Source organism: Erithacus rubecula (genome assembly GCF_903797595.1).
Source record: "Erithacus rubecula genome assembly, chromosome: 6".
Taxonomy (NCBI): Eukaryota; Metazoa; Chordata; class Aves; order Passeriformes; family Muscicapidae; genus Erithacus; species Erithacus rubecula.
In genome coordinates, this window is record NC_136688.1 from 49393811 (window position 1) to 49420088 (window position 26278).

Consider the following 26278-nt stretch of genomic DNA (forward strand, 5'->3'; position numbering starts at 1 on the left):
TCAGCTAATTGAATTTATCATATTTTTCTACTTTGCATTCTTGTTTCTACAGTAGTAAGGATTGTGTAGTAAGTAATAAGCTATCCAAATACAAATTCTTATTCTCTTATTCAGATATTAAAGCAATAATAAAGTTGCTTCTTCCCTTCAGATTAGTAAGATAATTTCATTTTGAATTACAACTGCTGCATGAAGAAAGCTAGTGGAAATCTGTAAATGTTCAAATGACAGCATTGGTATATACTTCTTACACCATGTCTAGATTAGGAAGAGGGATGTCATTTAAAATATGTTCCCTAGAACATTTTAAACATTCCTGAAACAAGTGTTCAACGCATCTGAAAATGTGTTAGCTTTATCTAGCTATACAGAATCCTGCAGAAGAACTCTTTTTTGGGGGGACAGTTGGTTTAAAAATTAAGCTGGTATGTCCAAAATGTCATCACTCATAGTTCATGAAACAGTCTGAACATCTATTTGCATCCTTCATAACTGTTTGAAAATAATTTTATTAGCACTTGAAAGTTATATACCAAGTGACCTTAGCTCACAGGGGTTTTTCTGAGCTTAATTTAGTTTTCACACTGCAGGTTTAGACAAAAGAGTTCAAGTGATCTACTTTGCAGTTCTTTCAACAAATCTTACTTGGTGCTACAACAGTATTATTTAGTTCAATATTTTAACAAGACATTAATTGAAACAAGATTAAAACATTCTAAATATTCCTGTAGTTACTTTAGGAATTTATGTATGTTAGATACAAGATCAGACTTTTTTGTAAGTGGCACAGTGGCTGGAGAGGCTTAGGCACACCCAGCAATTCTAGTGCTTGGCTATTTATTGCTTCCCTTCTGGCATTCTCTTGTCTCAGTTCTATCAACAAGAGTGTACCTGTTTATGTAGCCCCTTATCCTTTTTGCTGTTGGTTAGAGATAACTCTTAGCTTTTGCAGTCCTGCCCAAAGCTGCACCTCACCCAAGTGGGGAATCTGGAAAAGCAGTAACAGCAGGAGATTCCTTTTTATAAGTTTTCCATGAGACTCTTTCTGCCCTCTGGCCCACTGATTTTCAAAGAACCTTTTAAAGTACAGATCAGAGCCTGCTTTGAAAACTAGAAATACGTTTTATGTAGATAGTTTGGGGCTTTTTTCTCTACTGTATTTGTTAGAAATTACAGTATTTAGATATTGATGAGATTGGAAAAGCAGTGTAGTTCAGGGAGCACCATTCCCTTGAATCCCTGCATGTGAGCAGATATGGCATATTATCTTTCAGACCTGAAATCAGTTCTGCAGTTAAAAAACAAAGTGAAAAACTGTATCAGTTTTATCTCCTTGAGACACATCAGGGAGCAGTGCTGTTCCAAGAAAGGGAAAGGAATGGCTCATATCTTCAGCTTCAGAAGTCTGTGGAGCAGCCTGGGCTGTGGAATGGAACAGAGTCTATTCTAGTCAAAGCATAGTTATTTCTTCATGCATCCTGCAGCTCAGTACTATCCCGCATCATCCTTGAACAGGGCTGTTTCTTAAATGCCACTTTTATATTTATAGTGATTGAAAAGTATGAAATGATTCTTGTGTAGTTCATTAGGAGCCGTTGACAGAGGAAGTTGGTAACACAGCTTTGCACAACTTGGCTAAACTGAGGGGGGAAGTGTTCTTCTAGTGTGGATGTTATGTTGAAATGAACACGTATCCATCCATGTAAAACGTTTTTAATTTTAATGCTCCAGAAATTAATTTCTTGTTTAGTATTCTTGACTGGCTCTGCTGTAGTTCCTCTATGCATGCAAATTCAAAATGCATACAACTTAATTCCTCACTTGCTTCTAACCTCTAATTTATCACAATTGAATCATTGTTCTCAGGTTCACTGTGCAATTACTGACTGCCTGCTTGAATAGATGCACCTTTCTTTTTCTAAAAGTCAGGCTGCTGGATTTTCTTTTCTGCTATCCGAATTGGAGGCAAGTGCATCATAGATAATCATAACATGGCAGTGAAAGAGATGAGCTCAATTCCTCATTTATCAGTCTTGCTGTGCTTGATGAGTTCTCATATTATTTTGGTTACTCTTCTTATGTTACTGCGTCCTTTTTTTTCTGGGAATGAGTCCCTAGATTGTATGATCAGTAAGATAAAAGCCTTTCTTTTGTGCCTTATGAGCTTGTTGACAGTGCAGCAGACCCCAGAGCTTTATTCTGTGATTGCTGTTTACTTGAGTATCAAGTGCTTACCCTCTCCTGCTTCCTGCTGTGACTTACCAAGAGAGTTTTTATCTTCAACCCAAACCGCTTTATTTTCCAAGGCTGTTTTCCTGAAAGCAGAAAACAGGATCTGAAAACATATCTAAAATAAAACTCATCTTTTATATTGTATAGTTGCTTATGTGCTTTGTGAACTTCTATTCTCAAGGGCAAGGAGGTCTAGTTGTGTTACCTAAAATACATGTTACAGTATTTTCATAGCATTTCTAAACCTACACAGGAAAGCAAACAACTTCTGAGGTCTTTATTTCCAAATACTATAGAGAATGAGAAAGAGCAATTGAATTACACTGTGCCTCAGAGAAAGTAAAAGGAAAATTGCTTTTGTAAAGAAATCACTGGTATAATTTTGTCGCTTTGCTGTTTGTACCTGCCATTTTGGCCCCATATATTAATCCTAGCAGATAACTATGTAATCACCATGCTTTCTATAATGGGAGAGGAAATGAAATTAAAACAATTAATGGAAAAAAATGGAAATGCAGTGTTCTAAATAGTGAAGAACAGAAGAGTAAGAAATAGTAGTGAAAGATTAACCTGTTTGCTAAATTAAAGCAAATTTTAATAAAATTGGAAAAAAATAAAATTAAACTTTTTATGATATCTTTGTGCCAGAAATGAGTATTGGCTGTTTATTTATTTCAAATACTGTATAATTAATTAGTTAATAACTGTAGCTTTAGAGGAGGTAATATGGTAATATATGTTTTTTTCTAATAATTGTTGCATATTTCATTGTTTTTGTTACTCTTGTAATGGAAAAGGATGGACTGGTTACTGTTTATAATATATAACATTACTTAAATGTGTGGCAAAAAAGTATTTTCAGAGTAGCAGGATGAAATGTGTGCTTTTAAATTTTAGCTCAGCAATTAAAATCACAACGGTCATCACAAGATAAAAGAGCAACCTCAGGTTTAATACGAATTCAGTATTTTGTCTAGAAATAATACTGAATTTCTGTGAGAGCTGAGTTTTGAAGTCAAGCTACAACACTTAAAGCAGTTCATCTCTTGGTAAAAATAATTTCATATAAATGTGTCTTGCTTTGGCAGATGCATAATAATGTCTAGTCTTATAATACTTGATACATGTGTTTCAATGCCTGTGAAGGAAGATATATATATATATATATATATATATATATATATATATATATATCTCAGCCTCTGTGTTTTTCAGTGAACTGTTTCCTCTACCCAAGTAATTTAATCTGTTCTAAATATGATCTTTATTCAATGTAAATCTGGGATTTTATTCTACAAATGTTAATGGTAAAGGTATTTATTAGAAGGTTAATGTTTAGCAGCTTTTGGTATTTAAAGTGAAATTTTCTAAATTGTTATAAGACACTTCATTTATTAAAAAATTACTTTGAAATTCTTCAAACCGTGACTTCTTAGATTATGGTGTTGTAGCCTTTATCTTCAGCTTAGACTGATTTTGAAAACAAATCCTTTTTTTGGATTCATTTATAGATGCCACTCAGAAGAGTATGTGTGGGATCCTCTTCTGGTAAAGAGTCTGTAATTCATGTTCCTTTTTGCCAAAGAAGGCATGATTCACATTTCCATCACTTGAAATAGGAAGCTTTAATGACCCTAGTTCCTAGAATTCGGAAGTGAAGAATGAAAAGACTACAAAGGCCTTTATTTCCACACAAGTTACCGTGACACACTTGATCTCTCAGTTGAAATTAAAATCCTGAAATGCCCATCACCCTGTTGATCTGACCTCTGAGTCTTGGGCAGAGAGATGCCAACTCAGATGCAGAGGATCATCCCTTTGCAATCTGTCCTTTTTTCAGTGGTGGTGGCTGCCTGATGGAGCAAGCACCAGCAGCTGAACAGACATTCCTCTCAAGCTTTGCACAGAGTACAGTGGAACTGTCCCACAAGCCACATTTCTTTCACTTACCACTGGTTAAGCAGTGGAAATACACAGGAATGGGGAAGTGCTGAAGAGTTTCCCTAAGGAAATGCTGACATGATGGTGGCTTTGCAGTGATCCCTGTAATGAAAGGCAGAAGATTCTCCATTTGTGCATATACCATGGTTAACATCTCTGACACTTGAGGTGCAGACTGGGACTCTATTACAACTGAGCATTCACTGCTCAGCTGAGCATTTCACCATCATGCCCAGTGAAAACAGATGAAGCTGGGTAGGAGCAGGGGGAGAAGGACTGGACTGAAGTGGGATGGTACTCCCCTAAGTGCTTGTTTAACTCTTGTTCTTTCTTCCTCAAAATTTGGTTTTGTAATTAAAATTTTACATTAACTGGCAGTAAACGAAGTGAATTTCCTCAGTCAAAACTACCTTGCTCATGCAACTCTAATTCCAGAAAGCATTACAACACCACCATTATCTGGGCAAAAAAGAGCTGATGGAAAGTAAAAAAATTGGAAATAAGTGTGCTACTTGGTAAATTATCCCTTGGACATGGTCAGTGGTCTTGTCCACAGAAAGTGGATCACTTGTTCCAGCTCACATACTGGAGGGAAATGTGCAGCTTTAAGGATGTGCTATTTCCAATTATGTAGCTTTTTTTAAATGAAGCATGAACTCAAAAGTGCTGTCGGACTTGCTTTACTTTACCTTTCTTGTGAAAATGGTACATTTTCTTGTACAAAAACTTAATCTCTAAAACCTGACAGAAAATGTTGGAAGCATGTACTACCTGTTTTTCCTTTCATCTTGATTCATTTTCATTAGCTTCCTTGTATTAAAAGCTCTCCAAGACATAATTAACCATTTTTTGATACTATGAAACTTGAAACAATCATTAAAGCTCATTAAAAGAGAGAAAATTACTTTCAAAAGCAGTTTAATATTAAAATTTCCCTGATTTTTTAAACTTGTGATTAAGGTAGAATACTAAGGGTATGGCCCTCACAGTTTCAGTCTTTACTGGCTAGTCAAGTAATTAATGATAATGATTGGTTGCTTTGAATTGCAGAACTGTGCTTTATGATAGAAGATCTTTTGATAAAATAATTTTCTATACTGGAATTTTGTCTTCTGAGAATGTATTATGTAATGATACTGTCAGCAAGTCCTTTTTGTCCAGTAAGAAGAAAATGTAGTTGAAGATAAAAAATACAGAAAGTCTCACTTTTTTCTCCCTGTTCACATTCTAAGCTCAATAAGTATTATATTGTACAACTACAGGATACTTTATAATCTAGTATTTACTGAAGAAAAAAATTTATAAGAAAATAGTTTTGATGTTTACCTTTCTGTCACAGAACTGATCATACTGGATTTTTAAATATGCCATTTGTTGCTAAACTTCTAATTTTATCTTAAAACTATCACAAAAAGAGAACCATGAAAAGGATATGCTTTTAATTTTTGTCGGCTGTACTTGGTAACTAAAGTCAGAGTAGTTGTGTTTTCTAAAATATAGTATTTGGAAACAAGTATCTGTCTCTTTAAAAATTGCTTTTAAAATATGAGCTGGACTATTTATGTTCTGAAAATGCTTCTTATTATATACTTAGAAAAAATTGGATAACTTCTAGGATTTTCAGAAATTCTCAGCATCAACTTAGTTCTTTCCAGAAGAAAATGAAAAATGAGAGGACTTAGATCAGTCCTTAAAAATCTCCATGTAGCTGCATGATAATATTCTTATCTGCTTCCTCAGTGAAGTTAAGGTAAAATTCTACTTAAAATTACAAACTAAGAAATATGATAAAAGCCCATGCATGGTAGGGTGTGATAGTTGTAATCTGTCAGTATTCTTCTTACTAGATGGAAAGCATGATGTGATAGAGACAAAAATTTAGAAGAAAAATTTAAAGGTCAATGTATTTGGATACATCCCTGTACAGATCAGGACAGCATTATGAATGGGAAAGTATAACATGAAGAGAAAGCAATGTAGGCATTTCAAGAAATGACAAAAGTAATAAAAATACACTGATTTGTGGCTTGTTAATAAAAAGCTCTAATTCTAATCAACCATGCAATTATTTCAAACCATTTTTTACAGCTTAGCTAGTACAACTTCAGAATGCTCAACTAAAATGATTTGCTGTAGCAAATTATTATTAAAAAAAAAATACCGTGATTCTTTGTAAAGGTGTCCTTATCTTTCTTTTTAAGGTGTGGGATGCTGTAGATACAGGCTGCTGTTTAAAAACCTACTCCTGTCACTCCTGTGCTGTTCGGGCTGCCCGGTGGTCGTCCTGTGGGAGAAGGATCCTCAGTGGGGGCTTTGATTCCATGCTGCATTTAACAGATGTAGAAACAGGTAAAGGCCATGAAGAGTGCATTACAGCCACTTCTTTACTTGGGATCTTGCTAGCCTTATTCTTTCTTCTAAAATATAGACAAATCTGTGGATAAAATTTAGAATTCTTGAAATGCGACCTTACTTTAAAAATGGATTTTGGCAATTAAGAGTAGTTGGAGAAGTTTGAGAAAACTGAAATATCTTACAGTTCATGATCCCATGTAATTTTTTCAGATACTGAACAGATGAATGGAATGAAATGTGTGTTTTTATGCTCTGTCATGTTCATTCATTGAAGTGTTTGAACAGCCTCTTAAGGCTGACTTCAGTAACATTTATACATATGCTTAATTTAAACATAGGCTTGTATCTCATTCTCTCTTGGGTTGAAGCTTGTGCTTGAAGTTAATTAGGTGATTTTTCTTTTTTCTGAATAGGACCTTAATTAGGAGTATAGAAACTTAAATTCTGGTATGAAAACCTTGTGACTGAACTTGTGTTGCTTTGATGCATTTTTGAATTTGATTTGGGATTTGATTGTTGTAACCTTAACAACTAATTTCCTCGATGCTGTGTGTCCTCATGTCTCCTTCACAAACTAAAGTGCTTCTGTCAGCTATATTCCTTCTTTCCTTAATGTATGTTACCAACATACCAGCATTCACTGGGGCTGTGCATAATAGGACATCTCTGTGTGGATGTATGAATTAGATCCAAAATGGGACCTTATCAAGGGAAGAGGTGCAACATTTTACATTTCCCACTTAGTTTAAGTGTTTAACTCCTGCTAAGGTGCAATATTTTTTGTGAGACTACAATAGAAACCCTTACAAAAATTACCAGCGGTTTTTGTCTAGGAGGATTTTCTCATGCATGAAACAAGAATTACATTGTGTCTGAATATCTGGAAAGCAGAAGTCCTATTCAGATGAACTGGGAAAGCAGCCAAGAAAATTTTAAAATATTGTTCACATGAGGAAAAGGTTCTTTTTCATGCTTCAAGAATTTATTTTTCTCAATGATAGCTGTATTTGAATTCAATGATGGCTAGAAAGGAGCTGTTGCAGTGTGGAAATGTAAAACATTTACAGAATACTGATGTTTTGAGAATATTCAGCTTTTTTAATGAGGAAAGGAGCTTTCTATACTTGGTGTAGAAGAACGTGAAGTTAATATACCAAGTCATTAATTTGTTAGACTTTACAGCAACCTTTCTAGTCTCACACATAACTGAATCTTTCTGATTGAAGTGCATTTACTTTTGTATATAATGCTTACAAATTCTAAATGGAATGGCTATCTTCATAATGGGATTTACAGGAGCTGAATAGCTTTTGTGCATCTGAGTAATTTTTCCTTACTCTGGGAAAATCTCATAAAATCATACGAAAAATTCTGAAGATACGTAATTTAAATAATATACTTTAATTTCAAACATCTCTTTGACTTGGCTATCCAATAATGGGACAGGAATCTGGATTAAGTTGATTATAGTGGTTCATTTATACTTCTCTAGGAAATGGCAATAATAGCAAAATATATTTACTAAGTTTCAAAGCAGCTAAGTTTATAAATGGTTCTTTCCTCAGTAACTCATGATTTATATAGTGTTTCTATCTACTTAAATTAATAGTATACATAAAATGAATCCTTATATACTTGGAAATATCAGATCTTCATTACTGCCTTATTTAAAGAACATAGAATTCCTCTGAACAGCAGTTGTGATTGGACCTGACTTTTACACCTAAATTGGAAAAGCATGATATGAGCAATCAGAATTTTAGTCTGATTCCCTATGTATGCAAGCCAGTTTCTGAGTTCTTCCCTGTTGTAAAGTTCTTTTCATACATTTCAGAGAGACAGGGCAAGCAGTTTGCCTCTGGAATCCAAATCAATTTGATATAAAAAGCCTCATTTCCATTTGAAAAACACTAAGGCATCTATAAGATTTTGATTTACATTAGTTCACTGAATCATTCATTCCTCTTCACTCTTCATCAGTGCTGAGATGATTTCTTCTTTGATTAACTTCAGATAGATGTTAGAACTGTTTCTTCACAGAGGACTTTCATATACTTTTTTGGACTTCAGTCCTAATTACTCTGCATTGCTAGTGTGAACTAACTACCAGTGTGTTCAAATGTAGTAAGTGCATGCCAGTGGGATTTTATAACTAATAATGCTCTCTTTCAGGCTCTGTGCTCTTGTATGTTTTGTTCTTGTTCAATGTTTTTCCAGTTGTTTCCTAAAATCTAATATTTCTTGAGTTGTTTTCAGTATATTTTTTATGTATTATATCTGTGTTATAAAAATTACTACATGTCCTTCACTAAAAGAAACCTAATGGTCTATATAGAATGACTTAAAAAGTTTAAAAAGGTTGCAAATACAGCATAGTATATGCATGGGATGCTGAGTTATGTGGAGGTTTTTGTCATTTTCTGTTGGGAATACAGTTTCTCCCCTATTAAGTTGAAATTGTAGTCTGGCTAATTGTTCTGGGTCTGATGAAGGCTAGTTATGATATTTCTCAAAAGAATATGTCAGCTATTTTTTAACAAACAGCACTAGAATAAATTCTTCAGGAAATTTTCTTTCTAAGATTGGACTCAAGTTTGGATATCCCATAAGCTAACATATTGCATCTTCTGGTGTAGTTTTTTTTCAATCTTTATAATCTGAACAACATCAGAATAGAAGGAAACACTGAAATCTCATTAATCATGAAGAAAATCTTTTGCTGTTGGCAGAGAAATCCTGATATGAAGCTAGAAGACACGTCCATTAAATCTTATCCTGCAGTTTTACACCATCAAACTTCTTTCTCTTGTCAGGTGTATTTAATGAAAGTTCTTTTGTATAAAGATCTAAGATACTGCAAGCATTAAAAATGAGCTGATAGGAATCTCAGGAAGTTCAACAAGTGCATGCATCTAGAATAGAGTAATCCTGTGCAACAGGCTGATGCTAAACTGGTTATAAAGAAACTGCAGAAAAATTACCTGGAGGTCCTGGTGCTGAATATGAATCAACAGTGTTCTCTTGAAGCAAAGAAAGTCAGTGTCATTCCAGGCCAGATTAGGAAGTATTTATATAGTATGTAGAGAAAATTATACCAGACTCTTCTCAGAGATGTACAATGAAAGGATACAAGGCAAAAGAACAATATAGGAACATAGAAACTTGTTGGGTCAACTCAAGTGTTGTCAAATACTAAACCAGGCTCTTGAGAGAAGCTGTGGAGTCTAAAGTTCAGTGGACAGAGTAATCTGCTGCAGCTGGACCTGATTTGAGTAGTGATTCAAAAGATCCCTGGGGGTTCCTGGAGATGACCCCTGGAGGTCCAACCTACATGGCACATAACAGGACAAGAGAAGAATTCAAGTTAAGGATGTACAAGGAGTTCTCTTACTTGGTAAGAGATAAGAGATACTGCTGTGCAAGTGTTTTTTAAATTCAATTTTTGTAGATCATCATTTATTATCTTCAAAGGCCATCCAGTGCCTTAACACCAGGATGTGAAGCTAAGACTCTCCACAAATATGGTTTTCTTTAAAGCTCTTGTACACATTTGGGTTGGACCCAAAATGTGTGTAAATTTTTAAAGAACTCAAGGTTATTCATAAGTCATTCACATGAATAGTTCTGTGATTTGTTGCAGTTTGCATCAGGCAAGTTCAGTGCTGCACTGTGGAGATTCATGAATATTGGTAGATCCAAAACCTGCAGATTTACTGCCTGTTACTGGTTAATTTTTTTTATTGTCCTATTTTATACACAGTATTTCTTTATAAAAATAAAGCCTTTTGAATGGTTTCACAAATGCGATAATAGTGCAGCAGTCTGAGACTCTCTGGTTTTGTTTTTCTCCAATAACACATAATCATTTTCTATTACTGTTCAATAATAGACAGTTCAGACACATTGAGTATACAATAGTGTTACAGAGTATAAAATAGTGCTATATTCAGAGAGCACTGAAAAAATGCTTTCAAAACATTTGACATTTAACTTCTTTACATCCAGATGCAATGGAGATGCTCTACCAGCTTTGGAAGGGTAATTATATTTTTAGAATTTATTTATAACTGTGTTATTTTTGGAATGCATGTTTTATTAATCAGTAGATTTTTCATTAGTCACAAATGAATTGGTGTAATAGCATAGGCAGAACATTGGCTGGGGTTTTTACTATTTGCATATTGTAGATACTTTTCATTTCTTTAATATTATGACAGAGGGAATGTTCCAAGAAATTTTGGCACATTTCCTAAGTTGCCAAATGCTGCAGTTGTATTTTAGTTCATGGACTGAGCTTGCTTTCAAATACAATTTCCCCAGAGTTATAATGAGAAAGAGAGTTTCTTAATGGAACATTTTGTACCTACCAAGAGAATGGTTCAAATTTTCTTTTCTATGCATTTTTTTCTATTCTAATTTGAGAGTCCTATAGATATAACATTACTATTTTTAATGTACTCATATTTGTTCCCTTAGGAGTTTTAGTTCTCTTAGCTAGACATCACCCCAGGAAAGCTGTGGCATTCCTTTGTTCCTCCTTTTATCTCCCACTACTATTTAAAGAGTATGTTTTAATATGCAGAAAGCTTTTATATGACACCTCAGAAAAAAATCCTAGTTGATTGATATTGTTTTTGTTTACTTGGTTTTTTGTTTGTTTTTTGGGGTTTTTTTGAGTGTGTGCAGGCACCTTAGATGTGAGGTCAAACGTCTCCCCCCAAGATTCAGCAGTTTTATTAAATATGCTGAACATAGTTTAGAGGTCACTCTCCATCTAGGAGGTAACAGCATTTTACTTATGCTCACTGGTATAAAGCCTTGCTGAAAAGTATTTATTCTGGGGACATTTCAGATTTACAAGATAAAATTATTTAATATTTCAAACATCTTCACGTGCTGTGAACTTGTGAACATGTAGGGACAAAAATTAGGAAAAACAGGTAGTCAATAAAACCTTGGATCTTGAAAAAATAATAAGGCCATTTGTAAGCACACCAAGAATAGGGAAGTAACAGACAGCATTGATTTGTTAAGAACAAATTATGTCTAATCAATCTAATGTTTTTTCTCACTATTGTGCATGTGCAGGACTGTGACTGTAATGAAATATTTTTGTATATTATTGTCTTATGTCTTTTTCTAAACACAGAGGGAAATCCATTTTGCTAAGCAAGATTGGTCTTGTGTCCCTGTCACTCTCTGGCTTCACTTTTCTTTGCAGATTAGAGTAAGGAAATAAATGATTTGGGGTTATGCAGGTTGATGTGTGAACTTGAGGGCTCCTAAGCATAGTTACTGAGGCATCCTGTGCTGAGTAACTGTGCAGATGTTCTGTGAAAAATTCAGAATGTTAAATAGCCTTTAAAACATCTGATTTCATTCCTGAGCAGTTTCACAGTAGGCTGCTGCATGAAGGAGCAGAAACATATATTCAAGATATTTTTAAAGATTTTTTTCCATGTTGTTCGTGTTACTATTATGCTACTGGCAAGCCTTTAATGCTTGGAGAATTGAATTAAAGCCTTTAAAGAACATAAAACACATTGCAAAAGATATAGTAGATATTGTTACTGAAATTATGAAAATAAAGGATTTAGTGAAACATTTGATTTCTGTTTTAGAGTAACAACCCCTTATAAAGGAGAATGATATGTGGTATGGATTTTCCCTCAATTAGCCAAAGATATTTTCAAAAGACCTAATTTTCCAGTCTATGAGTTGGTTATGCTGCCTTTAAGAACTAAAATGCAGTAAATATATACACAATAAAGATATATACAAGCTTGCTGTTATGGGTAAGGGGGTCTTCTCCTCAAAGGCCTCCTTTTACAGTATATAAAATAAGGCCTCCCGAAGGTGAATATTTCATTTCAGTAAACTGAGTAATTGTAGAGAAAAAAATGATTTCTAGAAAGGTGGAGGAAGATCTGTAGCAAACACTGAACCTGAATTTCCCAAGCTGTGGGGTAGGTTCCATCATAGCAGGATTACAGCCTGGAAAGAGTAAATTCTGCTCATAGTAGTATAACACACTAAGCAAAGTTTGTACAGAAAAAGGCCAAGAGATGAGTTCATTATCTCAAATTACCTGAGTTGCATGAACTAATATGCTCAATGTCATCTTTTGCATTGACCTGTTCCATCTCTCAGATGGATATTTTTCTTAAATTTCTGAGTGAATCGTGAATAAATTTTAGTTCTGACAATAAGAGTGTTTCATTTCTCTAACACCTTTTGAGTTTGCTAACTGCTGCTGTTCATCCTGTCTACATTCCAGTCTTGCTCATTTTCTGTGACATGACAATAGAATGGAATTCATGTCTGCATCTAATAACACCAAACTCTTCAGACCACTCAATTTCCACAAAGAGATGTGTGATAGAATTTCACTTTGGGGAGACAACAAGAGAGGGAGAGTTGTCTTTCAGCTCGGAGAGCCTGAGCTTTTAGGATTAGTTTATTGTGGTTGTTTCTGACTTAAGTAAAAAAAAAAAAAAAAAGGTTAATATCTGCATCAGATTGTAAGGTAGCATCTTAAAATAGGATAAAGAATGATGTTAAAGAGTGTAGAGGTAAATAAGATGCTCAGGTTGTTTGCATTATATTTGTTATTACACTTTAATGTGGAATTCATGACACTGAGATTATTGTGGTTTAATTATGTTAGTGACTGTCACTGAGAGCTTTTGGATAAATGCAACCTCTAGAAGACAAGAAAAGGGCAAATTCAGTGGCCATTTCTCTTTCAAACGGGGGAGACAAAGTAGGGAATTAGAGTGTTTTAGTTTCTGAAAAAAATATCAGGCAAATGATTAAATTACTTGGAAACAGTTTAAAATGAGATTGAAAAAATGACTAATTAATAACAAATTTTGTTAAATCAGTCTTTCTGTGGAAAAGGTAACAGATCTTGTAGTTAGTAGATTAAATGCATCTTGAACTAAATGCACATCTTTTTTGCCTGTGTTTTACTTGACTTTCCCCTGTCTTAGGCTAGAGAGCAAAAGTATTTACCATAGAAAAAGCAATTTTGAGAAATCTTGTGGAGGTAAACACACAGCAAAGCCACTGTTTGCTGAAAGCTTAGATGAGGAGTTCCACTGAATCAGTTATGGATATGTCTAATGCCATTTGGACAGCACACTTTGTGGAGAGCAGTGACCACTTGATGTGCCTTTTATGAAGCTGTGTGACAGGATTAGTACAGGTAGGCTGCATTTTAACTAATTTCTGGCTGCAGTCCCATTGAAAACTTGTTGATTAGACTCCCAGGGCTTTTATTATTCTGGGAAGTAGTAAGAAACCAATTCCTTTGGGAGCCAAGTGCTGTTAAACTGAGTACTGAGCCTCTCAAGTGCTGTGGGTGAGAGCAAGATGTCTGTGCATGTGGCTTTTGTAAAGCCCTCCCAAATGATCCTGGTAGTGGTGTACATGAGAGCAATATCTTGTTGCTCCAATAACTGATGATTTTAATACTTCCTTCCCTGTTGAGTCTTTTTTTTCTTTTTTTTCCCCTGTAGCTGTTGGGGTTCTGAAAGGTCCCATGGCAAGAGATATGACTTGTGGAGAAAATCTCTGCTGCCCTTATGACTTTTTTGTCCTTTTGGGAAGGAACTCATGGACAAAATTAAATGTTTCACTTAGTGGTGGCAGAGAGGCCCTTTAGATCTTGCACTGGCAATCAGTGGAGAGTAATTTGAAAAAAGGACAAAAATCTCCTACAAATACCAGAATTCACATAAAACAACACTCATCCCTCCTTTAGGCTCTCTGTTATCTTTTTCCCTGTCTTTTCCCTTCATGAGCATGTGTGATAAAATAAAACCTTTTTCATTTTTCAATTGAATAAAGAAGTAATTTTACAAGTCTTAGCCTACTGACTATGTAAGTTGAGTTCAGCAGATAAGGGAAATGGAATTGATGATGAAATCAAATAAATTGGCCCCAGAGAATTAAGTAAGTATAAAAAAATCTGTGTGAATGTTTTTCAGTATTTTACACCTAACTGCAAGAGTTTACATCTGTCAGTAATGTTTTTAGCTGAAAGCATCTTCAGTTGTTTAAAAAAGCCTGTTTTAAGATAACCCTCCCTTGCATAAAATGCAAATTAAAGAATATTTTAAGAAGCTTTTATCATAGTATTTTAAAGGAATTTTTTGTTCTACTTCTGCAGTACCTCCTTCACTGTGGCTTACAGCAGTAACTTTATTTAATGTAGATCTTTATATAGGATATATAGAATATAAATCACAGTTATTATTGTGAAAGTGAGCAGATATATTTATCTTGTTCCATACTGCTGTTCCAAAAATTTTATTTCAGTGAATGTACAGTAATATGAATTTGTTAGGAGGAAGGAAGCAGTGAAGTGTGGAAAAGTCCTATAAATTAATCTAGCTGAATTCTGTTGTGTTCCAAAGTGCAGGCAATCCAATTGATACTAACCACAGGATCCTGTGGAGATTAGTGTACACAATTAAATGTTGGCAACAGTGTATCCATGGGAACAGCTATTGCTTCATATGGTGGTTTGCAAATTATTTCCTAATTTCGAGATGAAGTTTCACTCCTACCTTCACAGAGAGTTAAGTAAACAACTTAGGAGTTGTAATAAAGATTGGGATGTGGTACTTGTGTGCAATGTTTTGTTCTAGATATTTTTGTCTCACTGGAAAAAAAAAAGGCTATGGCTTTTCTGTAGGGAAACCAGCCATTAGATTTGTGGATTTCTTCCTGCCTATGGTCTGAACTGTGACCTCAGTGGAGCTGCTTTCCTTTTTGTGGGAACAACTTGTTGTCTCCTTTCAGTAGGAAGCAGTCAGTGGTGCAGAGGCCCATGAGCAGGGGCAATTTCTAGTGGATAGACATTAGTGAGTTGTCTTTTATTTTCATTAAATTAGACTAGTCGCAGATATTTGAAATGTGTTACTATAAGCATATTCACTTTAAGCAACCTTGATATTTTTGAAACTAAGTTGAAATGAATACCATATTTCATTTTCTGTTCAAATTTTAATCTCTGCTTGTCACTTCATTTTAGGGAAGCAGATATTTAGCAGCAAAACAGAATTTAGGATCAGTGCACTGAAGTTCCACCCTACAGAGTCAAATGTTTTCATTTGTGGAGGGTTCAGCCCAGAAGTTAAAGCATGGGATTTAAGGACTTCTAAGGTAAAGGAAATATTTTTTTCTCTTTCAGAGTGTTTCCTAGGTTGTGTGTGCTGTGTGTTAATATAGTGCTAGATGTACTTACTGGTCTTTCATTGAAATGTTATTCTGAAGTCTTTTGCATTTGTCACTGTGTTCCTATTTGTTGGTATGAACCTCTGTAATGTGTTTTAAGTGCTGTGAGGAACATTGTACAGAAAAATATTATTTTTTTCCTTCTGTAAATATAAGTAACACCTAGTTGAATTAAACAAAACAAATAGCTCACTTAAGGATTGTGAAAAACAAGGAAGCAGTTCAGCAAATTTGCTCTTCAAGTTCTTACATGTGGGTCAGGATGTGTATGCCTGTACCTTTGTATAGAATCCAGGAGCAATTTTTATGTCCATGAAGGGCCATAGATGACTCTGCTTTTACTTATCATAAACCACAAAGAACAATGTGCTCCCAGCTGCCATCCAGAGCTGTGCTCTGCCAGTGGAAGGGTAAGGTAAGCAACATCCTCATGCATAGAGCAGCTCAAAGAGAAGCAGGGACTGTAAAGTGAGTAGTTCTTTGTTTTCCTTTGGATTTCTCTGTGGGTAGATCTTCCTCATAACAGTTTGCCATGTTTGCCCTTGAGGATGGCAGAAGGGACCTGAAAAAGATAAGACAGCTTAGCCACACTTTGTCTGTGACATCCTAAGAGTAATAGGTGAGAGATACAGGGAGATGCATTTCAGGTATGAGGGCTCTATTGGGAGAGCTCTGAAATCATTGTGAGAGTTGCTCTATCCAGTTCCTGTGCTGCAGTTGCATTTGTCACTGATGTTTGAGGAAAGAATTTAATTATGTAGGATCTCTACCACGTTAATAGGTTCTTAAAAGGAAAACAGTAGTAAATAAATGCTGAGACTGCCACATCTGAGGCTACTCTGAAAATAAAGATACTGTGACTTTCAGAGTCACAGTGTTAGTATGGAAACCTTTGTAAAAGTGAATGGGATTTATTGCATCCATCATACTTGTATGATGGCTAGTTTTCATTCATGAGGATGTGAGGAGATTCTCAAAGCACAGGTCTGTGAAGGAAGATGGTTCTAATTTTAAGTTGCAAAATATAAGTGCATTTAATAAAAAATACCTATGTAACTTTTAAAAAAGGAAATTAAATTTTCTATTTTAACTGTTCCCCCTGACAGGGAACTGAAGAAGAAAGACTAATAGAAGTCTTTTATCCAGAAGAGCAGAATCAGTGGTTTCATGGCATGGAAATGACATAGAGAATACAGTTTTTCTTTCTTGAGATTTCTTTATGTTGGATTTTGCACCTGTGCATATCTTTGAGTGACTATCTCTGAGAATCTGTGAAGATGATTTTTCTATAGATTTGAAATCAATTCTGATTGATGAGCATGGTCATGCCTCCAGCTTGTGTGTGTGTAGACTGCCCAGTTTTTCCAGACGGAAAATGATAATTGATTCTGTTCTACAGTAACAAATGGCTGAAGTCACATTTGCAAAAATGTGCCTGTCTGGATGGAGCTCATATTGTGTATGGTTGTGGAGGAATGTTTTTTCACAGGTGGTAGGACACAATCTCAAATATTGATAATGGAGAAGGCATTTCAGTTTCAAGGAAATAGATTTGTTTACAATGGATATTTACAATCCAAGACTTACACTTGAATAATTTTTTTTCCCTAGCAATTCTGATACCAGTGATTTTGATGACAAGATCTGAAGACTGTGCAAAATTGGCATTGACTCAAGTAGAGCTAAGGGGCTAGAGAACAGATGCTAGTGCTTGTCCTAGATAAATTAGTTCTGAGTTCTCTCCTGAGCCTGCTACTCTCCTGTTGTCAGTATCTCTGCCTATCTGCAGTACTTTTGTTTTATCTTTGAACAGTGTTATAGTATCACCCGGACAAATGGCTTGAAAAATGCTGTTCTTGGCCCTTTTTCCCCCACTGTGAATCATCAGAGTTTCAATAGTGTTTTCCCTTGGCACCAGACAGGGTATCAAACAGTGCTGTATTCCAGGCAATGACAACAATAAATGTATTTGTCTCTTAAAGCAGGTCCTTCCTTAGGTTTTAAATTCTGATGGTGCCCCAGTTTAACCACAGCTAAACTGTCAACTGATATTTCTGGCACACCTGATTGTAGTTCAGGCCTTCATAAACATAGATTCAGAAAGTTCCTTGTGAAGAGGAGCAGGCATGGAACAGCATGTGATGCTCACCTGGACAGAGGCTGCAAAGCACCACAAGCATCTCAGGCTGTGATTGCCAAATATTGCCAACCACCTCAGCCTGATGTTCCACAGAAGGTGCCTCCTATGGAAATATGTGCATCCCTGTGGGCTGGAGTTTGCTGTTTGGCTGTCTTGGAAAGTCTTCTCAGTGAAACTCTCCCTGAAAACTGGTGGGAGAGAAGAAATATCCTTCACCAGGGAACAGTGCAGCTGCAGCAGGGACAAGGCAAACAGAGAGGTGGTTACATCAGGCAGTAACAAGGAGCAGACAAAGGTTCCTCAGGTGGAGGTTAGTCTCACCTGTGCATCATTACTGCAAAATAGTGGAGTTACATTTCAAACTGTCAGGCATAGAATGAAATGTTGGTTAGGCATGAATTATCAGTGTCATCAGTATGTCATGTCTGCCACTTCCTACTTTGGGGGATTTCAGTGGATTCTTCAGGTGTTCCTGCTTTCAGTTTATATTGTTATCTTCATTCACATATCTTTTCCCTCTCAAAGAGTTAGAGCATTAGCTAAAACTGGATAGTGTCCCAGCCAATATTTTGAAATTCATCCTGTTCTAATAAAAGCCATTTTTCTCTTAACTCTAATAGATGTCTGATGCCTCATGCGATTTTGTTTCAATTTTGACACACACAACCTTTCTATATTTCAAGTTCTTTCATCCTAATTAATTGCAAGATTTTCCTGTTTTGCCTGTTCTTTCAAGTGTGCTAACCTGTCATTCATTTTGGAATGATTGTGGGTGAATGATTCTTTTTGTTCCTGTCATCATACTCCTGATAGCCTTTTCAGGCTTTGCAGCATATTTTGTCAATAGAGAGAACACCCTAAATCAGGCAACTGAATCTTGTTATTCATTGCATATTGAAAACTCAATTTCAGCATTTGCTGGTAATTCAATTTCAGGGGTCATTCTTTAGGATGTACTCCTATGTTTTAACAAGCTATCCTCTTGCACAACTTAAAATTAACTATGAGGCAAAATTATATTTTTATCAGGAAACCAGGGTATTTTTAATGGAGATTCAGAGCAAAACATTAAACATAATAGAATAAAAAATTGCAAAAATATTGTCCAATTACACATACATACTGTGGTTTAAATGAGCAGCTTTATGAGTATGACAGTATGCCACACAGATGTTTTCTGCTAATGGAAAATGACAGAATAGCTCATAGTGGTATTTTAAAAAATTAGTACTTGTGACCAGGACCATGAATTTATAAGCATTAATTGCTAATATTTTTTAATTATTTGAATGTGGTATAAAAACTGGATTTTCAGGTCCCAGAGAAAATGTATCAAGTTGGTTTGAGGCAGCCTCTCAGCTATTAAAACACAGAAAAATTTTAGGGGAGCTAATTGTATCCCTGCTTTACACAATGCAAACCTTGCTGATGTATAAATGGATCTTTTCAATTAATTTTCACAGTTCACTCATGGTACAAGGGAAGTGAGTGAGTGGCTGTGTGGTTCTTAGTTGCTGACTGGTTTTAAAACAGGACAGAAATGTGCAGTAGGCCATTAATCAGAGAGGCTGTTATTGAAAGAAAAGGGGGAATGTTGAAACATACTTATTGCTATCCCTGTTCTGTTGAGCAAATAGGCAAAATAGTTTCAAATGCATCTTTGGGTATTAAGTAAGACAAAGAATGAAAGAACAATAAGGAAGTTTAAATCTTTAAGATAAAGCTAGGCAATTACTTCAGAGAAATGAATGGATGGGACAGCTTGTTAACTGCTCAGTGTAATGTAAAGTATACAGGCATCTCAAAATTACAGACACAAGTAATCAAAGCCTGAAAAAAAAAATAAAAAGAGGCAGCTGAATAGCCTGTGGAGATTTATTTCAGTGGTATTTCTTTCTGTTTGTGTTAAACTCAGTTTTGTCTCTCTGGTAAAGAGATTATTCTGGAGATTTTTTATTACTGTATACCAGATTGATTAAATTTATGAAAAGTTTGGGGAATGTTTATAGAGATTTTATGAAAAGACTAGAAAACCTGGAAGTGAGCTGCTATGTTTAAAAAAGCAAAAATGATCTGCAGTGTTGACCAAGGAGGGAGCATCATACTGAACAGTCCCCATGGGATCTTTGGACCTTGGAGCTGAACCTAGACAAACCCTGTAAAACCCTGTAAAAAGAAATGTGCCATAACCCCAAGACCTTAAAGTAGCTATGTATTTTAGAAGTATTTCCTTTCTCTGAGCCATGGAGGAATTTCTTATGATGTTCAGCACAAACCAGCACAGTCACCCTTGACTTTGGCTGATCTACATTAGCTTTTCAGACATGATACAATATATATTCCAAAACCACTTATTCTACCTGAAATTTTATGATTCATTGAAATACCAAAGAGAACAAAAGGTTGGGACTTGTATCCTTTAACTCAGCACTAAGGACCTGATATTTTTCATTAAAGTAAATATAACTACAGATGTTTCTTTTGCTTTTTAGTTTGGGTTTCTAAGCTTACACAGATGTACTATCAGAGAAAGACTACAACTGTAGCTGTCTAAAACTGATAGTACTTTTAAAGAAGCTGAAGTTCATTATATTGTGAATGGTCAAACTGCATTGAAATAATGTATGTACACAATTTATTGTGTCAGCAAGGTTTGGGTAGTGTAGAGCAGGGATGCTGTTAGCTCTGGTGAAAGGGTGTACAGCAGTCAAAGCTTACATCTGAATGTACTCAAAATTTCTAAATGTATCCATTTAATTATTTTTGAGATTTGCATATTTTATCTTTTATTTATATTCTGCTTTGATGAAACTTTATGTTTTGTAAGCATTCAGGAACTTGTTATTTATTGTGTCCATACAGAAATGCAATGGACTTTAAAAGTGGAAGTCACTAACAACGTTTTTTTGGACTCTATTAAAAACAGAGGAGTAATTTACTCAGCTGTTGGACACAGTCTCTTTTTTGATCTCTTGTCTGTTGCTGTTCCTGTGTCCAGTGTCACAAGCTAGTGATGTTTCTTGGAGCTTTGGCAAGAGCTATTTGTGATCACTGTCAGAACAGCAAGTCCTGATGAAACACCACTCAGTAACCTGGAGAGGGAATAAGTGAAAGGTGACAGAGCTTGGCCTGAATAATTTTTTGAAACTCTTAGACCTCCATAAATGTAAATCCACTGATTATGTTAAACAAGGAGGGAAAGAGAAGAAGGGCACCAGGTAGAAGAGACCCATTAAAATATGACTGGACAGCCACAGAACAGACTTTGAAGAAAAGATTAGTTACAGATACAGAAATAAAAGACATTTTAAAAATTTTATTATTTAAGGAAAGGTTGATGTTGTGAAGTTTACTTGATGTCATTTTATGGCATTGGACTTTGATAGAGCAATAAGAGAAGCTGGGGAAGGAAGGAATTAACTGAGGTGCTGTATAACGAGAAAACTAGCTAAAAGAAAGGAACTGTTTCAAGAAAGGGAACTGGCTGGAAAGAATTTAATTAGTGCTTCAGGTATGACACTAAATGGAGACAAAAATTTTTATTTTATTTTTGGAAAATGTTTTTAACAGAAAGTCTTGTGCTAGCACAATCCATAAAAAAGCGATATAATATTATGCAGGAAAAATAGCAACAAGTTACTAGAAATTGAAAGAGTGCAAAGAAATAGAAAGGTTCAACCATTTGGGGTTAATAACAAAATTTTGTCATGGAAAGTTTGAAAAAGATTGGTATAAAGTCAAGATAAATTTAAGGAAAACAGATTTGAAGATTTACACACAATTTCCCATTTTAAAAATTGAGATCTTATAAGATATAAAAGAAATTAACTAGAAAAAATGGTGGAAGCTCCTATTTCAAGCTTTTCAATAAGTCTTGAACTATAAAATTTTTATTAACAACAGAGTTCAAGGCAGAGTAACAACAGGGTTTTTTGCCTCCCCCCATCTTTGTTTATTACTCTGAATATTATTTAGCTACAAAATTACAACAGTCATCTACAACTTTATGCTTTAAAAAGAGATGCTTTTTATGTTGGTGAGCTATTTCTCCATGCTTGACTTTATAAAGAAATAAGCCCAAGCTGTTAAAACACAGTTAAAAAATTAATAGGTGCAAATGCACTGCATTTGTTTCCTTGGAAACATTCTATTGCAATTTCTTTCAGATGAGATGCAGTCATTTTAAGTAGCATGTATTTAGGAGACCCTGATGAATTTGTCTCTGGATAGCATATAAATATGAAAAAAAGGCTGTAGAAACTGGTGGAGCTGCTTGCACTTCTGGTTTCTATAGAAACAGCCAATACATTGTCATGTACTGGTGGTATTAGGAAGAACAAGGTAATTAAAATAAGATGATTTATGCAGTGCTTTAGAAAACTCAAGTTATTCTTCTCAGAGAAATCCTTCCTGAACCCATGGAAAAAAGTTCAAAGAAATATGGTGGGGATATATTTGCACTTGCATAATGGCATTTGATTTTAAATGTTAATTTGGGGTCCTTTGTGAGTGTGAAGGCACGTGCTGTGTCTGTGGCACAGAGGGGAGCAGTGTGCTGTGTGGTTTGGGAGCCTCATGGTGGCATTGCAGGTGAAAATCCTGCACCTGTCTGTGGACAATCTGTACTTCCAGAGGGACTGAAACCAGCCAGGAGCAAAGCATTCCTTCTTTTGGAGTGGGAGTGCTCAGTGAGAAGCTGTCAGGGAGTGGCTGTTCCAGTTTCAGCTCATTTCTAGACATATTTTACACCCCCTGCAGTGGCCAACACACTTTGGAAGGATAGAAAAAGCACAGCAAATGTCTTTATCACAATTCCCAGCAGTGGTTACCTAGGCCTCTCTTAACTTAGAATTTGGGAGTCCCTGCCTCTTTGCCTTCCTTGGATCTTGGGTTTTCACACTGTGGATTTGGTTCTTCTTGATCTTTTTACATCTGCAACTTCCTTTAGCAAGGAATTCAGTTTAAATATATAGTGTTTGAAGAAGCATCTCATTCTGTGTGTTTTGAAGCTGCCTTCTGCTCATTTAAGTCTGAAGTCTTATAATGAGGAAACCACTTGCCTTCTCCATGCTGCTCATACTTTATTTCAATTCTTTCAGATTCCCCTCAGTCATCTCATTTCTGTAGTAAGAATTCCTTGTTTTTGTACTAAAAACTTTGTGTGAGTTCACAGAAAAGCCATTCTGTATCTTCCTGTATCTTTCCTATATGTGGATTTCACTTCTTATTCTATTTGAGATGGGGAGATAATTTTAAATTTAAAAAAATCTGATAATTTTAAATTTAAAAAAATCTGATAGGAAAATAATTTTTTTCCTAATAAAGGGTTGACAATTTCCATCACAAGATTCTTGTGCCTTTTCAAGTGATCAAAACTGACTTCAAAAAAAAGCCAGTGTACATTGTTCATATCTGAAGTCTTAGAGCCCAATAGAAGATTAAGGTTAACCCCTTCTTTATATTAAACAGTTTTTCTTTCCTTTTAATTATTCTCAAGATCCCTTGATAATCTTGAGCTTTATCTCTGAAAACAGAGCAGTTACAAGTGGGGAAAAAATTAAATAGTAAAGAAAAATAAGGTTTTTTAACTTAATGAAGAGAAATACAATAGATTGACACAAATGGTTTGCACTGCAATAGATTAAAAAACCTCTTTTATTTTGTGAAAAAATAAGCTTCTCTTTAAGTTAAAATGTACTTTTTGTTACTATTTATGGTGTAGTACTGTTTCACAGAGAAAATTTAATCAGTCACCCATTCAACTAATTACCCAGTATGTCAGTAGGAAGAGGCAGGTCCATGCCAAATCACACAATCTAAAAAGGTAGAACAAGAAATGAAAGAAAAAATATGCCAAATTTTATAAGTTGGAAGCCACAGATCTGACTGATTAAGGTTTTTGGGTTTTTTTTTGATGACCAGCTCTATTGCCTGTAATCCTATTAGATTTGTTTTGAGACCTCCTCTTCTGATGCCCAGGACAATGACTATAAAAGCATCTCTCTTTCTCATCACCAGCATAAAATCTGGGGTGCTTTTTGTCAAGTGCATTGCAGACAGCATACAAGGGACCAGCACAGAGCTGGGGCAAATGGCAGCTTCTGAATTGCTCATGTGGAACTTTGAGATTTCTTGACAAACAGAATACCAGTATGTGCATGGCATGTGCTTAATGCAAAAAAGTATTATAGAACACTCATCTGAAATATATGCCTTGAATTCAGCATCACAGCTTGCTTTTCAAATCACCAGAACCATAAGAATCTGTTTGAAACTGATTTAATTTGCTTAAATTACCTTTCTTTTTGAATTCCTGCAGCCATGAACTCCTGCCTTATTGAAGAAGCTTTGTTATTATGCTGGATTGTGTTGACACCAGAAACGATCAGGCCTTTGAAATTCCTTTGAAATGAATTCTTTTATGTCCATAAAATTCTTGAATTGAAGAAGTGATCTGTGGTTTTCCAGTGCTGATGGGTGATAAATCTGCAAGTGGGACAAGAGCAGAAGCTGTTATTAACAAACTAAAGCCAGCAGGGTGGGCAAATTGGTGCTTTCCCCAGACAAGTTCATCAGGCATGTCATGAATTAATTGCCTAAGGTAGAGCAAAGCAGATTTAATTATGAGTACTTTCCTGAGCAATGATATTACAATTAGTTATTTTTGAAAGCTGTCTTTATGGGGTAATTGCAATACTATGTGTATCAAGTTCCCAGCTGCTATTCAAAGTGTTAATTTACTGTTCTCTAAGTCAGCTCCTACTGTATGGTTTGAAGATAAAACAGCATAGTTTTTCTGAGGTATCCAATAAATATATAGAAAAAAAAAGGTCCTAATTTTGATAGACAGTTCCCTGTTGCAAAGCTAAGGTACACAGGTGATTTGTTTTAATATCTATTAAATAATGGACAAACAAATATTATTTAATGATTACTGGTGACAATATTTAAATTGAGAGTGGCAGTTTTTGTAAGAACCCAACAGGTTTTCAGCAAATATGAAAACTATTTGCACATTACCAACTTCACAATATCTTCTTTTTCTTTACCAAGAGATGTCTCTTTCTCCAAAGACTGTTAAAAGCTAGTCCAAAATCTAAACCCTTCATAATGCTGGACACAGTGTATAGATGGATAAGTATCCTTATTTCACAAGTTTTGGGCTTTTTTTAGATGATGAAGATTTGAACAGTATGTCTGTAATTTTCATCCTTAAAATAAGGAAATATTAAAATTCACTACCACTATCCATTTAGAAGTTTGCTGTGATTTATTGCCCTATTCTGTTGTTCTTCATTTCCCAGCACTAACTGGCTTTTGTTTTTGGCTCTTTGTCCCTGTTTCTGCACTTGTGCTGCTCCATGCTCTTGCTCCTGCTGACTCTGGTTGGGACTTGTCTCTTCTGAGAAGGTTCTTGCTGCTGAGTAGTTGCCTCTTCATTCTATTGTGTCCAGAGAGACTTTTGTGTCCACTCCCCTCAATTTAACTTAATTCTTCTCCTGCAATTCCTACAGCTGTCAGGTTTCTGTATGGTTTTCCATTTCTCATTCCAGGCAGCTATTATATTTTGTGGGGGATTTTGCTCCTACAAAAGTAGCTTCATTTTTCTGCTTTACTAATGAACTATAGACTTCCTTTTATAACTCTGTGAAGAAATATGCACGATGATTTCTCCATAGAGAGAGTGGAGGCTATAAATATGGAAATATCCCTTTTGGCTTTACAAAGTTTAATTGCTTTGTATATTATGCAGATTCTGAAGCTGTAAAATCTGATGAGAGCAAGTAACACATTTGTATGTTCACCATCTTAAAAAAGCAGGCAGATTGCTGAGAAATGTGCAAGTTTTTGAGTGTGCAGGTTTACATCTTGTTGCTGTTATTATAGGTGTGGAGAGTACTTGCATGGCTAAGGTTCTTCACTGAATGCAAACATGATGTGTCTAAACTGTTTATTTCACAAAACCTGTGAAAAGCAGCTGGAGCAGCTGCTGCTGCCATCCTTCTACATTCTTCTACATGCTGAGATCACAGGAAGCAGAGCTGGAAGGGACCTCAGGAGACCCACAAGTACATTGACACTCTAAAGCCAGATCAGCTTTCTGAACATTTTCCCAACTGTCATAGATTTTTGAGTTTGAGCCAATAAATCAAGAAGTTCTCATGCTGTGTTTGTCACTTGCAATGATTTTTCTTTTATTGGTGAAAGTGTATAACAGGGGTGTAATTTAGGATATTTCACTGTGACACCTGAAAATTGTTTGCTTGGTAGTTATTTAAAAAAAAAAATGTATCTCCAAATGGTCTGGGCCCTGAAGTCAGTTGTCACTAGGTTTATAAGGGGTATCAGGTAGGCACTGAAATGCCT

General features: G+C 35.4%; 1 protein-coding gene across 3 annotated transcripts in view; it reads left to right on the forward strand.

Annotated features, from left to right (window-relative positions):
- The window catches only part of WDR25 (WD repeat domain 25), a 58863-nt gene that overhangs the window by 27062 nt on the left and 5523 nt on the right, over positions 1 to 26278 (forward strand). For all 3 annotated transcript variants that reach the window (XM_079308193.1, XM_079308195.1, XM_079308194.1), the window contains exons 3-4: positions 6375 to 6522; positions 15569 to 15699. In XM_079308193.1, coding sequence (XP_079164319.1) covers positions 6375 to 6522; positions 15569 to 15699 — 279 coding nt within the window. The remainder of the gene's footprint in view (positions 1 to 6374; positions 6523 to 15568; positions 15700 to 26278) is intronic.